The sequence below is a fragment of the Hippocampus zosterae genome, chromosome 12, assembly GCF_025434085.1.
Source record: "Hippocampus zosterae strain Florida chromosome 12, ASM2543408v3, whole genome shotgun sequence".
NCBI classification, from domain to species: Eukaryota; Metazoa; Chordata; class Actinopteri; order Syngnathiformes; family Syngnathidae; genus Hippocampus; species Hippocampus zosterae.
In genome coordinates this window covers 20,318,425-20,334,000 of record NC_067462.1, presented here as the reverse complement: position 1 = coordinate 20,334,000, position 15,576 = coordinate 20,318,425, and the positions used below count along the sequence as shown (strand labels likewise).

Here is a 15,576-nt window from a genome sequence, read left to right as displayed (position 1 = left end):
TTTTTTCCTTCAACCTGTTTGTACATTGACCACAAGCCCAACAGCAGTATTAGCCCATAATCAGTGAATTACAATAAACATATATCTGTGGTTTCCTTGGCTCCCCAAAAATAATAAACATTGAAGTGGGAACGTTTTCTTGGATAGCAAAGCAGAAACAAGATACAGAAATGACTGGAAAATAGCTATTTGATTTAGGTAAAAATTGCTTTTTTATGATGTTTGTGGTAATGAGTATTTGCTGCGGTCATTCATGTTAGCTTGGACTCTGTATATAGTATATTGTTCTCAGAAAACGTGGAATTCATTAAGTTTAGGTTTCAGAGTGACAATGTGAAACTTGGGTGTTGGAGGTGATTAAAATAAATGAATGCAAAATTCATTTAGCTATTTTTCTATTTTCTTTCATTCTAAGCTGCAGGTGTTTGGTGCGTCTCACCTTCGGCAGGGCTCAATCCTCGTGCTGCAGAGATCATGGAGAGCGTGGGGCTTCCATGAACCGAGCGTAGGTACTGCTCCACGTGGGGGCTGACGTAGGGATGTGGAGGGCTGAATGGAGACTCACCATGCCCGGCCGGTGCATGAGGTGATAGACGAATCAAGGAGATGTCTGAGATGACTGGACTGCCAGTTAGTCCTGTCCCACTGTGGTCAGAGGAAACACACAGGCTATCTGAGACAGCATCTTCACTGCTTTTTCTGAGCTCGCTGTCAATGGCAGACCATGCATTTCGAACCTGCGTCTTCTTCTACACTACTTCATCCACTTATACAGCTGACCCCCGGCATACAGTATTTCCGGATTTTGTTCTCAATATTGTTTTGTCAGTATTTTTTATTTAAATATATAATTTTATTTTTATTTTTTGGGGTGGGGGAAACCCTGCTTTTCATGGCAAACTAAAGAATATTTTGGATTAAAAAAAGTGCCATCGTTGTCGTCGCTATTATTTTTAGTGCAATTGAATAATCTATTATCTATAAATTAGCGGGGGTCCATTGTACACCAAAATCATACTACAGTTATAGAAAGCATCAATAAGACACCAAAAACAAAACAAAACAACAGCACACAATTGTGGCACATTCAATAACTGTAGTACTAAGATTCAATGACAAACACACAATGTTTAAAATAAACAAATAAATAAATAAACAAACTAAATAACGAATAGCGGCCTGGTAGTTCAGTAGTGAGCACGTCGACTTCACAGTGCAGAGGTACCCGGTTCAATTCCAGCTCCGGCCTGCCTGTGTGGAGTTTGCATGTTCTCCCCGGGTTTCCTCCCACATTCCAAAAACATGCATGGCAGGATGATTGAACACTCTAAATTGTCCCTAGGTATGATTGTTTGTCTCTGTGTGCCCTGCGATTGGCTGGCAACCGATTCAGGGTGTCCCCCGCCTAATGCCCGAAGACAGCTGGGAAAGGCTCCAGCACCCCCGCGAAGCGGTTCGGAAAATGAATGAATGAATAAATAACAAATTAAGAAAAAAGGCAATTACACCACATTCACCAGAGTTACTGATTATTAAATGCATTAACTTGTGGACATCGCTGCAGACGTGTTTTGTGAGTCAGATAGTTGTATTCTAAGTTTGTAGCCGACGTGTGCACAATTTGAGCATGACGTCTCTGATCCACTGGTTAAAGGACACTTTGATTCTCTCCTCTTTCATCTCAAACTGCTTCAAACAACAAAGCGTGTGACGGAAAAGTGGTTAGGACTGCACGACTGTCCGTGTTTTATGTGATGTGCTGTGTTTATTATTTTACTTTATGTTAACTGTTTTGTTAAGCGCTTTGTTACAGCTGCCGCTGTTGTGAAAGCGCTATATAAATCAGCATGCATTGCATAACCAACCAATCAGAGAAAATTATGACGTTTGCCAGGTAGCTGGCGTAGAGTGACAAATTTGACATCTGTTTGGGATAACAAAATGTCCCATGGCTAACATGCAATAGTTCAGGTTATGACGGCCTGCACTACTGAATTCGAAGGCACAAACAAAAACTCCAACACCAATACATGTACTTGAAAAAGTACAGCCAAGAGAAAATGGAACAAATATGAGCATTTCAATTGTAAATATAGATCAGTGCTTCTGATAGTGTTTATGGCAGCAGAGAAGTCTTTGCTGGCCCAGTTGGCTCACTACTGCTCATTGTCCTGTGTGTGATCGACCACAGTGGGATGAGGGATTAAAAGGCATCTAATGTCGCGTCAGAGGAGGAACGCTGCCAGTTACAACCACAGTGTGAGGTTTAACTACAGAGTCAATGTCCATGCGGAAACCAATTGTTGCTGCCGAAGTGATATCGCCACACACCAAATTATGTTGATGAATATACCGGCATAGGCTCTCTAAATGTTCACTTTGGCCAAGGAAATGTCCGCTTTGGTTCTGTCTGAAATGGAATGAAGAATAAGTCCCATTCAGCCATGTCTCGATTGCACAAATTTACTGGCGGCACAGAGTGAAAGTGGCTGACAAGAAAATTACAATTTCAGATAAACTGCTGACAAACGGAGACAATGTGTTTAGATGCAGAGGTGAAAAGATGTACTGTACTGAGCTCAGACTGATTTCTGGTACAATGACAGATATATGACTCAAATATTTCCAGTCTGTGTCTGCTTCCATGCGATCCTTTCAACAAATGCTTAAGCTAATACACAGTAATCCTTTTTTGTTCAACTTCTCTTATTAGGCAGTGAAGGTGCAGACAAGTCAAGACAAAAGCCTTTCCTCTGTGTGTCAGGAAGTCTTGTGTGGTTTGGCAAAACACACCAGGCTTTACAATGTGAATGATACAATTCTTCTGAAGTTCCCTTTGACGAACTTCAGCAGAACAGGTGGAATTCTCAGATAGCCCTCCAGTCTCAGTGAACTATACATTGAAGTAATCATGTTTATTGGGTCAGCAGAAGCTCTTTTTATGAAAGAATATGCAAGAGTGATTTAATACTGCTTCTGCCGAGGGGTAAAACTTGCAAGTTACAGTAAGTGCCTGGCCGCTGGCAGTGGCTCCAGCACTCGTGTCGACATCGTGTTCTTGAGCACTGATAAGCAGCCTGTTGCTCGCCTGCATGTGGTAACAACACCTGGTATTGCTAAAAGGCTCTCATTGAGATGAATTATGGAGATCAGCATATTATACCCAAAATGAACTTGATGTTGTAAAGCAAATATAGTATATCAATGTCAGAGACTTGCAAATAAACCAGTTTAAATTAAGAGTGAACATCCAGTTTGAACAGCACTTTGTTCAGAAATGTGTAAATGTTTGTGTGTGTGTGTGTGTGTGTATAAATATATATATTAGAGCTGTCAGTTTAGCGCGTTTTTATTGGCATTAATTTAAATGAATTTTAACGGGATTCAATTTTTTATCGCGAGATTAACGCGGCACACGTCACGGCAGATGTTACGTTGCTCTATAAATAAACCAGAAACAAAACAAACAAGCGCGCTGCACAGGTCCACGCACGTTTGTTTTGCCAGCCACGGCAGCGCGAGACAACGAAAACGGATATTTAAAGAGTTTATGAATGGAAAGTTTACTTTTAAAAAGTTGCCAGATTGTTCCACTGACAAGACCAAAGTTACCTGGATGTTTTGCAGTCGTAAACTGAGTTATCATCATAGCACGTTGAGTCTGAAATACCACTTAATGGCCAAGCACACAGCTGACGTGAGTACTCCACCCCCTCGTCTAAGACAGACAGCTATGGATCATTTCAAAGCGAAGAAAATGGATAACACAGCGAAGAAAAAATGTGCTGAAGCCATTAATGCCAAAAAAATGTGCTGAAGCTAAATGTATGATGACTGCATGCGAGCCTGTCAACATTGTCCACAGCTCGACTCAAGCTGAAATCATTCGCATTGCATCTAACGCAGAGGTGGGCGCAAACTACGGCCCGCGTGCCGAATCCGGCCCGTTGGTCTTTTTAATCCGGCCCGCCGAAGGTTGGTCCACAATTAAGGTTCGAAGTGAATGATTGCATTCATTTCAATTGGACTTGTAATGACAGGCATTTCACCACCAGGTGGCGCCTTGACTTGAAGTTGCAGAATACGGGGGTGGGAGGGTGGGGTTGGGGGGGAGATCTTTTCGACCACCTAGTACAGGGACGTGCGGTCAGGGGAGGCAGGTGAGGCAGTGCCGCACCTCTGAACGCGCATTGCATTGCGCAATCATCACAAACTGGGTTGATACATGCAACTGGCACGTCCTGCTTGCCGTACATCTGCACATCAGCAATATAACATTTGCAGATACATTTATTTGATCTGCTTTTCTTAAGTCTGGCTAATGTTTTTAAACCATTAAAGTTTAATTTTTTTTGTGACATATTTAGATTTGCTGATGGGAAATAAAACCGCAGTGAAAAGGCATAGGTTGCGGCAGATCGCTCTCTGCCGCAATTAAGAGGGCGTACGTGAGCAAACTGGTACGTTGCGCTGTTCTTCTGCGCAGAGGTGCCAGGCGAGTCAAGTGCGATCCTTTTTAAAATTTGCTACGTCGGACAGCCAAAATGGAAGAAAAGGATTATATATCGAAGCTTAAAAACTTCTCAAAACTGGACTTTCAGTCAAAAGTGGACGTGATTAACACAGGTAGACCAACGCCGGAGTGAAAAGGTTTGCTTCAAACTACGGGACAGCCCGGACAACTTTTCAAAAGGAGTGGTAAAGCCGAAAAGAACGGTGATGTGGCTGTCCTTCGAAAACCCGTCTTTACTGTTTTCCCTGCCTTTTGTTCTCAATTTGTCTGGATATTGTGATATAAAAAGCCCAAGGATCGATTTGGCATTGAACGAACAGCGGAGGTTCAACGTTAGCATCCGCAATGCCAAGGTAAGGGAAAACCGAGAGATTGTGAAAGACCTCATTCATGCAACCTGCTTTTTCGCTAAACGGGAGTTGGCATTTCGTGGTCACGACGAGAGGGCAAGCTCTTCTAATCGTGGCGATTATGTAGAACTATCACATGCTTTTGATGAGAAAGACGAGAGGATAGCTAGACATTTGGACTCATCCAGTGTGCTTTCTGGCTTGTCCAATAGAATACAGAACGATATAATTGAAGCTTTCGGTGATTTGATAATAAATGATCTAAAAAGGGAGATCAATGCTGCCCCATTTGTTTCCATAGAGTTGGACGAGACTACGGATATTACAAACAAAGCACAGATCTGTTATTTTGCGCTATGTTGCCAAAAGTGAAGTGGACTGTGGTGATGGAAGCATTTTTAGGGTTTGATGATGTAAGTGATGATAGGCGAGCCCCTGCTGTAGCTGCTTATGTCTTGGAAGTGTTGGAGAAAACAGCTGTGTTAAAAAAAACTAGTAGCGCAAACCTATGATCCCGATCGCTGGGACAATGATACTCAAATGATGGTCACTGGATATGATCGATGGCTGTCGGAAGCATCGACATGCTTTTTAATGATGGCATATGAGGGCATTTTCAGTGAAACTGATGCACTTTTTAGAGTGCTGCAAAACAAAGTCATGGAAATTGGATATTGTTGTGCGCGAACCCACGACACCATCGGAGTTGTTGAACGCATGAGACGGGACTTTAACACACTGTATTAGTGATTTGAGCAGAAATGCAGCACACTTGGCCGAAACAACAGTGGAAGAAATCAGTCGGTCAGAGACGAGAGAAAACAAATGTTCGACAAGATTATGGTCAACATCAGTGTTCAGATGAAAGCTAGGTTTGATCATTTTGTGAGCTCGCTTTCCTCGGTTTGGTCGACTGTACAAAATTTAATGAGATGTCACAACATTTTGATGACACCAAACTGCAGAGCCTGTCAAAATCTTATAACAAAATAAATTAGTCTAAGAAAAATACAATAGAATATTATATTTTTACCCATGGGGTCAAATTTTGGATATGAAATAACCAGTAGCCAATTGAATAAGCTATTGTTTTTGGTTGATACATTTGTAAATCTGACACTAAAGGAGTCGGTGCCTCACCAACCATGAACCTCACCGCACGCCACTGACCTAGTACCTCTGTATCGCTTTACTTCTACTGGTCTGATCACAACCCATCTGCAGCAATGCACATAGGTCATCAACAACACTGTTGTCATTTTTAAAAAAGTATATTAATACAGTACTTTGATGCTTTTGTTCTGTTGTTGTTTGATATGGACTGTCAACAAATGCAGTTTTTTTTAATGTACCATAGCTCGTGCTGAGCTGGCCCTTTTATCAAATTTTAAAAGTCAATGCGGCCCCCGAGCCAAAAAGTTTGCCCACCCCTGATCTAACGACTCCACTACGGATTGCCAGCGAGAGCCTCCATCACAAGCTATGAACGGAAATTGTACGTAGCGGAGAAGAATACATTACACCAAGCGGGAGAAGACACTGTTTCGGGAGAGAAATAAGAGACTAGGTTGATGAGCCTCTGGTGAATAAAGAGCAGGCATTCTGTTCAGTTCGATGTATGCCACTGATTCGATTGTTACTTGTTTGGAACTATTTTGTGTGGAAGGATACCGTGTTCCATGTACATATAAATAAAGCGGGTGGAGATGTGTTTGTCTGACAGCGACGGTGCCCTGAGGCACATCGAGAGTTCCGCGGTGCAGTGGTAGCGAACACACTGAAAATAAAACGTCTGCAGTGTTGTGTTGTACCTCGAAACAAGTGTAGTCATCCGAAATGATGTCTACACAAAACCACAGAGAAACCTCCGCGCAAGAAGGACCAACAGAATCAACATAGCCTGACTGCTGTGTTCAAAGCAAACTTGAGAAAAACGAAGTATGCAACCATGGCTTCAGTCCACACATTGGCTGAGTACAAGTTTACCTTAGATGTGCACTTTATAATGTTATATTGCTCTATTTTGTTTTCATAAAAAGAGCTGGTAAAGGAGCTGTTGTGTGGCAAAATATTTTTTTCACTGTTGTTGATAGACAATAATATTGTGCTGTATACCACTGATGTTAAACTCAAGGCTCGGGAGCCAGATGTGGCCTGGCACATCATTTTACGTGGCCCGTGAAAGCATATCATGCGTGCCAACTTTCATGATCCTTGCTCAAAACTGTCCCGAAATGTCAAATTGTCACATGTAATAAATAACGCTGAGATTTAGCAAAACCGATGTGACCCTGTTTTTGTTACAATCACTTGAACGATAATTGAACAAACAACAAACAAATAGTTGGCTGATTTCAAAACTAGTCATTCATCAATTTGTTGTGTACAAGTAATCATAAGATGTGATGCCTAAACATTTATTTGGTTTCACTCGTAACGGCCTTCCAAAGGAAGCCCTAGCTCCAAAGTGGCCCAAAAGTTAGTTTGACACCGATTATTTATAAATATATATACCGGTATATAGATATATATACATATACACACACACACACACAAAGAGAGAGAGAGAGAGAGAGAGAGATGAGCATTACAATACAATACAATACAATACATGCTGATTTATATAGCGCTTTCACAACAGCCGCAGCTGTAACAAAGCGCTTAACAAAACAGTTAACATAAAGTAAAATAATAAACACATTGACGTAAAGGAATGCTGGTGGCGCAGCTTGCACTGTACATATGGACTGTGATGGTGAAAGGTGGGCCAAGCAAGTAGCCCCTTTATCTATGTCCATCCCTCCACTCATCAGCTGCCCTCCTTAGTTTGTCATCGACCCATGTATGTACAGACGCAAACCCACAGCCAGCAATGCCCTCCCAACTTCAGGCCGGGCCAACCAACCTCCAGCTTTGGCTCTTGCTCTTTCCAGTAAGCGTCTGCAGACTGCTGGCCTTGTCTAAGAGCCAACTTTCTGCCACTCTTCCCCTAGAAACAACCATAAAGAGCCTTCTGTCTTGAATGAGAGGGTAGAAGTGAGAAGATACATTCACCCCATATATAAAAACACACTTCCTTCGCTTCAAATCAAAGCTGCATACAGAAAGTTTGATGCTGCCTCCACAGACGAGAGCTCAGTTGTTCCATTTACGGTCTTGCTAAAGTGGAAATCGCTCTATATTAATGCAATGTTTAAAATACTTTCATTGACTTTCGCACTTGCTTTTATTGTATTTTGAACGAGGTACTCTGTAGCGTTTTAATTATAAACTTTTTTTTAATGAACAATACCGTTCAATAACAAGGACAACAGTGTTAGGCAACTTACTTACAATATGTAATATATTTCATATTGCTAGTTTCTTGCATTTGAGAGTAATCACTTGCTTTATAATATTATCTGTTTCAATGAATAACTTACTCATTACTTTTAAGTACCTTTTCAGTTCTCAATAATTGTAAAGTCTCATGAGGTATGTACTGCATCTGCAAATTCTTTTCATTTTCGGCTGCCCCTACAGTGTTTATTCAAGATTTCCTTCTGCGTCACAGCTCGAATTGTAACGCTTTACTAAACTCAGGCACAAATAAAATGACAACTCCTTATTACTTATGTAAAATGTAAGATATTATTGTTACACGTTACTTGAACTCCAACACTGACAGACCAGTAAAGGGCCCATTGATATTGAGCCCAAGAAGCAGCAATGTTGTACAGATTGGCATTCCTGAGAAGGATGTTTCTGCTTCCTGTATGCGAGGTGAGTCACGTGACTCAGTGCACACCTGGGCAACAAACACCTACCACTTTTCTCATCTTTACCATTAAAAAAAACAAAAAACTTGACCTTTCTTTTCACTTTTTGAGACTATAGTTTTTAGAATTTGTATTGTATTTCACTCAGCATTTCCTCACCACGTGCAGGACTGCGAGGTCTCCCGGGGTTGAAATGAACATCCGATGATCAACTGTTGACATTTTTGGGGTGGGGGTGTGGGGTGGGGCAGGGTATTCATCCCAAATATAATAATGAACTTTCCATTCAGTCTTACTTGAATGTGCAAATCTGCACTTCGCAAAAAAATGGAAACCCACTTAAATGAAGAATAATTGTTTTGAGGCCACCCAAAAGCCCAACCCGGTGCGAAATGCGTTAGCAAGGCACAAAAAAGGGAACTCTTGCCTGATTTTTACTTTTTTTTTTTTTTTGCTTTGAAGCTGTGTTTTGTATTTGTTTCTTGGCTGGTAGCTGTCCCACATGTTGATGCACACAAATGCGAGTAAATCACTCAAAAGCTGGTATGAAACCGTGGTAATAAGGTGACATTTACAACTGCCTGTCAGGAGGTTTCAAATAATAGTCTTGTCTGGTAGGAACCATTATTGAAACCTTTCTGACAAGATGTTACTTGAAGTCAGTGGAAATTCCAGAGCCTTCAATCCCAGAGGTTGAATGGGAGGCTGTTTGCGGACGTCAGAGCCCTTGAAGAGCAATAGTCTCCTAATAAGCAGCTGCCATTTATAGAAACACCCACCATACTTCAACACAATGGGTGGTTGCTCGCACAGGAAAATAAAATACATAGTGAGAAATTTAAGAATGCTCATACAACTTGGTCCTCATTTAAACATCTAAATTGTTTGTCTGTCCTGCAATGGATGGAGGTAACATGAGAGAGAGACAGAGTAATCTTGTGTTTGTTAGTGCAGGGCATGCTTTGAAGACAGTAACTGCTATTTGTCTCTGACATCTGTAAAATCCCACTCTCAGTTGTTCCAATTGTTAAAACTGCTGGGAAAAGAAATACATTTGGACATGGCACAGCTTGTTGAGTTCAGGGATAACGAGTAAGAGCATGCCAGTGTTCAGGACGAAGGAGCGATTGCGTCATTTCACCTTGGGAAGAAAATGAATTCATTTCAGCAAATGACTTAAGGAAGGGAAACAGAGTGTAATTTTAAAAAGCTCACATTTTCTTGGATGCTGATGAACTAATTCGAGTTTCTGTATGGCTGTATTATATTAAGTTGGTTACCAGGAAGTGACACTGACTCAATTGATCATCTGTATCACATTTTTGCAGATTATAATCACAAGAACATTCAATGACAAACAAATGTTCCTTCGACACACATCTCCCTGACAAAAAAAGCTTCATTGCGAAATAAGAACCATGTTGGTCCATCTGAAATAGTTTTCCACACGATGTGAAACAACCACAACATCCACAATAATTAGTCTTGTCTCTCAGGGAGAATTCTTTTGACACTAGAAAATGGAATATATTTTTTTATCCACTTATAGCATTTAAGTCGTTTTGACTATTTCACCAGCAAAGTCCTGATAATATATCACCAGAGCATCTCAATTCACTGTTAGTTGGTCCTGCATTATGTTCAATAAACATGCAAGAGCATAAAATGAGACATGCCCTGCTTCCTTTTCAAGTTGACCAAACCAAACCACTGAGGTGGGGAAATGCACCAACCAAAATGTCTCATCAACACACAGTATATAATCCTGTGTGGTGCCACTGGCTTTGACTAAGTGAGAGGGACAACATCTGTTTGTGTACTAGGGTGGGTTAGGCCACAGCCCTTACACACAAAAACCTTAAACATATTTCAGCTTTTCAGTGCTGCATTTTCCTCAGTGACTGCTTACCAAAAGGCATGAATGTCAACTGTAGAATGAACAGGAGATCCTTTTTTTCTTAACCTCCTGCAATACTATTGAGGTTAAGGCAAGAGAGAACTGGAGTTTGGATGATGACCACTTGTCAAACAACGTGGTGGCATGGCGTGGCAACTTTTCTTGGCTTGCGGGTTTGCCTCTAAGATGCCCGAAGAAATGAGCTCGGGCAAATGGTTCGTCATTACCTGAGATGATCTTCCTGAAGTTGCCTGAAGACACACAAGCTTCTAGCAGATATGCATTTTTCAGAAAGTTCTGCACACACAGGTATTGAAGAAGTCACAGCTAGTAGTATTTATAGCTCAGCTTTGTTAGCATATCAAAAATCAAACTTCATGTTTAAAAGCCTTGGTCAGACACTTGTGTGTTTTTCCCTTCTTGGCCAATAAATAAGATTCTGACTCTGAGAATGTCTCTCATACCACAGGAGGTGAAAGCATCCACTGTGCTCCTGGTCCTTATTCCAAGTTTCACCTGTAACTGAATTCTAAAAACTAATATGTCTCGGGCACGTAATCAAAGTAGGTTTGATGCCTTCTGTTACCATATAATTAATTAAATACATTGTATTAGAGCAGCTGTGTACCCTGTGCCAGCCATTTACACGTGGATTGATTTGCATACAGTCAGGTTTAGTTTGACTTTCTGCCACAAAATTGTCGCTCTACCAGGCCCAACTCCAAGACACTACTTCGGCTACACGGCCTGTTCAACTTGGCGAAGACTGGTCTTTCAAATCAGCAAACATGCACAGCGGGTCTTGCACTGATCCAAAAATCAAGAACTGCCAGTATTTGCGCCAAGGCGCACATGCGCTGTCTATGACAATAGTACCCTAAAAGTCAGTGTTTGGATGTTGCGTTTTTTGGAACGTAAAATGGAAACCTGAGGCTGCTGTTGAGCATATCTCGCCTGAGAATGAATGACAAGACCCTTTGGTCATGCCTCCTTCTAATATCCGGTCAATCAGATACTTTTAACACATGGCAACAGCATGACAAAAGGTGTTTGTTCGTTTTAAACTCTACACCGCAAACTCTACCAACTCTACCAATTGGGAGCATTGTACTTAACATAATCTGTAGCAGTACCTCTTACTAACAGGCTATGTGGTGCAGTCATTCAAAGTATTTGCATGGTAATCAAACATTTTCTTACACATAAATAAAGGAATACATAAATAAATAAATACAAATATACCCTTGATGCTGATGTCTTCGCCAAAGACTGTATGTGTAAAACATTCTGTTAATTTCCACTGTCATGCAGATGATCAACGCCTCTAATCAGGGTTCCCACTCTTCCACTTGTTTTTTATTTATGGACCTTTTAAGGACTTTTGAGGGCTAATTTAGCCATTTTTTAAAAGACTTTTTCGCGATTCAGCGGGGGATTCACGGTGTATTTAATGAACAGAAAACCACATATCACTGAGCTGGTGTTCGAATCATTGCTGCCAAAGGAAGGGCATATCTTTATTTTTAGGGTCAATCAGATAACCAGGAAGGCATGTAGCCTGACAGCAAGGTTTGAGGGGAAGGGCGCCAGCTGCAATTTTCTGACTAAACTATGAATTGGAAAGGTGGGGAAAATGACATACACAAATGAAATGAATCCACAGGTTCATTTTTAAGGATTTTTAAAATAGATTTTAGAAGCTTTCCTTGAAAATTAAGAACATCATTTTACAACTTCTTTTTTTTAATGGATTATTATGAACTTTCAGGACCATTGGGAACCCTGTCAATGAAAACTGAGAAAAGTAATCGTGCAATAGATTGGGAAAATAGTTCACAACTGCAGTTTATATGAATACAGTAAGTTGGATAGCAAATCTGGCATCCAGAGAAATGTTGGAATGGTTAGCGCCAAAACATGTTCAGCCGAGCAGCAACCACAGTAACAAAACAGCAGGTACCGCCGTCATCTTGCTTGATGACAACTCGGAACAATTGCCTTGGGCGCTCATTATGTTACATGCCGACATTCAATTTTTTTGATGTCTCATAGGACCTAGAACCCATTAACCTCAAAGGAGCCGACAGCTGCTAAAGTTTTTGACCAAATGTCTTGCACAGACATCCTGCCCTTTTTTGCCAAGATGACACAACATGGTCATATTTGACACTCAGGGGAAGAATAGCTGGACTAAGGTGATAATCGGGTCTTTTCTGTCTGAAAAGCATCACATGGAGCAAAACATAATGAGTAAAGCAAACATGCTTTCTCTTATTTTCCATCTAGAACCGGGGTCCCCAAACTACGGCCCTCGGGCCGGATACGGCCCGTCAGCACATTTAGCCCGGCCCTCTAACCCTCCTGTTGTCCTCGGGTCAAAATGACCCGTCACTGTGTTAAAAACGCCCCAAAAAAACCCTAACTGCAAAACAGCGGTGTCTACAAGCCTAATGGAACCTCCAAAAGGATTATAAGGAAGGAACACAAGAACTTCAAGACACTGCTCATATGTGTCAGAGAGATTCTGCTCTGACAACTGAGCTGAAATTTTATCTGTAAAAAAAAATTAATCTTCCATGGCTTTTGTTCTATGAAGAACCCAGAGAGAGTTATTTAGTTATTATTTATTTCATTAATAGTGTTATTATTTGTTTCCTGACTTTTTTTCTGTAAAGAACCTGGAAAGGGTTATTTGGTTATGTGTGGCTTTTATGGAAAACAATAAAATTTTTAAGCTCCCCTACCATCGTCACACTTTTTCTGTTACAAACTGACACCCATCAGAGAAGGGAAAAGTTATGTGGCCCTCACAGGAAAATGTTTGGGGACCCCTGATCTATAACATCTGAGGGCGTCAGATGACTGAACATCTACTGTGTTGTCATCATATGTAACATCATTAAATAAATTATCCATTCAATTTAGGTTACCGTGTCGAACTCAAGGCCCGGGGGCCATTCTGGCCCGTCACCTCATTTTATGTGGCCCGCTGAAGAATAATCATGTGCGTCAACTTGCATGATCATTGCTAAAATCGATTGATCGACTGAAATGTCAAATGGCCATGTGTGATGAATAAATAATAATTAATAGTAATAATGAAGGGTTTTTGTACCATAAAACGTGTGCAACCTGATATAAACGTGTGCAACCCAACTACAATATAAAATGATTACATTTACTGAAAAAGATCATTTGTTGAACTTTATGACTCTTTTTTTCAATATAGCTTGGCCAGCTTTGGTCAAATTCCAACAGAGTTGGACAATCCCTTGCCCATGTTTTCGCCAGCATCTCATGTGTCAACACGATATCTGTGGGGAAGGTAAGTCTTGACAGTAAACTTTCACAACCCGCTCCCACTATCCCCTTTCGTACATCTCTACTTCTGGAGAGAACACCCATTCCGAATCTGTGGCTTTCACACAGAACAGTGAGTCTGGATAAATATAGTTTAAAGGAGTTTTTTATGGGCAGCATGAAAGGAACTGAAGAAAACTCACCCATGCATGGTGTGCAGGGGGTGCGGTTCGTAATGGTACCGCCCCTCGTGGTGTCGCATGTCGACTGGGATGGGAGTGTGAAACGTAGGGAAGATATGGTGGACACCTGTAAATGAACACAGCATGGAAAACCCTTTTAAAAAATGAACGCAAGAATAAAAGCAACGATATAACATCAAACAAGACCTGAGACAGGAGTTCCTGGGAACTGCCCGCACCACAGCATGAAATGAAACGACCATTTTACAGTTCCTGTAACCCATAAGTAAATAATACCTTCAAGACTGCTGCTGCCTAATGCCTGAAGAGCTACAGTTAATTAATAGCTTTTTGGATCCAATAATACCAACACAGATTTTACACAACAATGAAAGTGTTTTTATGTGGGAGACAAAGAATGCACGAACACCATTTCCTGCCATAAAATGGTCTGTAGGCTTATGAGAAGCCTTATTAGAACAACACACAGCTGATCTTCATTAATCACTGTCATTACAGCTGCAGTGAAGGGTGTTCTATTGTTTAGAGTTCAGTTGTGGGAGCGCTCTTGTAAAAACATTTTTTAAATGTTAGCATCATTGAGGAAAAACACAAAGAGTTATCATTCATTCATCCTCCGAAGCGCTTCATCCTCACTCGGGTCGCGGGGGTGCTGGCTATCCCAGCTGTCTTCGGGCAGTAGGCGGGGGGCACCCCGAATTGGTAGCCAGCCAATCGCAGGGCACACAGAGACTAACAACCATGCACGCCCTCACTCACACCTAGGGACAATTTTGAGTGATCAATCAGCCTGCCATGCATGTTTTTGGAATGTAGGAGGAAACCGCAGTACCCGGAGATAACCCACGCAGGCCAGGGGAGAACATGCAAACACCAAACAGGGAGGCCGGAGCTGGAATTGAACCCGGTACCTCTGCACTGTGAAGTCGACGGATTACCAAGAGTTATCATGTTTTTCTTAATTCACATATTTGCCATGGTCCATGAGGAATACCGCAGGTATGTATGTAACGTCAACCAGTATGTTTACACGCACTCCAGAGTGGGCCCTCACCGACATTCTTCACTCACACAACATTCAATGAACAAAAATAGCAGACATACTGTAAATACTCTGCTCAAATGTAGTGAACCCTTGTCAACAGAGGGTGGAGGCTCAGAACACGTTTTTTGCACAGCTGCAAATATTAATCTAAATAAGGAGCAAAAAATAATGCTTCTGACAGAAATTGATTCGTAATAAATAAAATAACTTTAATGAAGTGTACACTCAGTCACCCAAGCACTTTTAATTCCAGTCTTTCACAATGACATTACGTTAGCTTAGCTATTAGCATGGATTCTCCGGCTTTCCCTCTGCTAATTACTCCTCCTGATACCTTGCTGTGAAGGATACTTGCAAGAAGTTGAGCATATCATGGAAACTGTGACTGCTGAGTACACAGCGAAAGAGCAACATGTTTATCCCGTTGTTTTAAACTCGCTATGGATTTAATCTTGCACCGTCGTGTTGTCTTTTACGATGACTACGTATTGTGATTCACTTCCCTGTACT

At 41.3% G+C, this 15,576-nt stretch overlaps 2 protein-coding genes across 2 annotated transcripts in view; both read right to left on the bottom strand.

Annotated features, from left to right (window-relative positions):
- LOC127612067 (cell surface glycoprotein 1-like) overlaps positions 1-15,576 on the bottom strand; it is a 259,014-nt gene that overhangs the window by 115,319 nt on the left and 128,119 nt on the right. The window lies entirely within an intron of this gene.
- gli2a (GLI family zinc finger 2a) overlaps positions 1-15,576 on the bottom strand; it is a 93,129-nt gene that overhangs the window by 20,306 nt on the left and 57,247 nt on the right. The window contains exons 3-4 of the mRNA XM_052082995.1: positions 14,022-14,127; positions 440-645 (exon numbers count right to left, since the gene is read on the bottom strand). Coding sequence (XP_051938955.1) covers positions 440-645; positions 14,022-14,127 — 312 coding nt within the window. The remainder of the gene's footprint in view (positions 1-439; positions 646-14,021; positions 14,128-15,576) is intronic.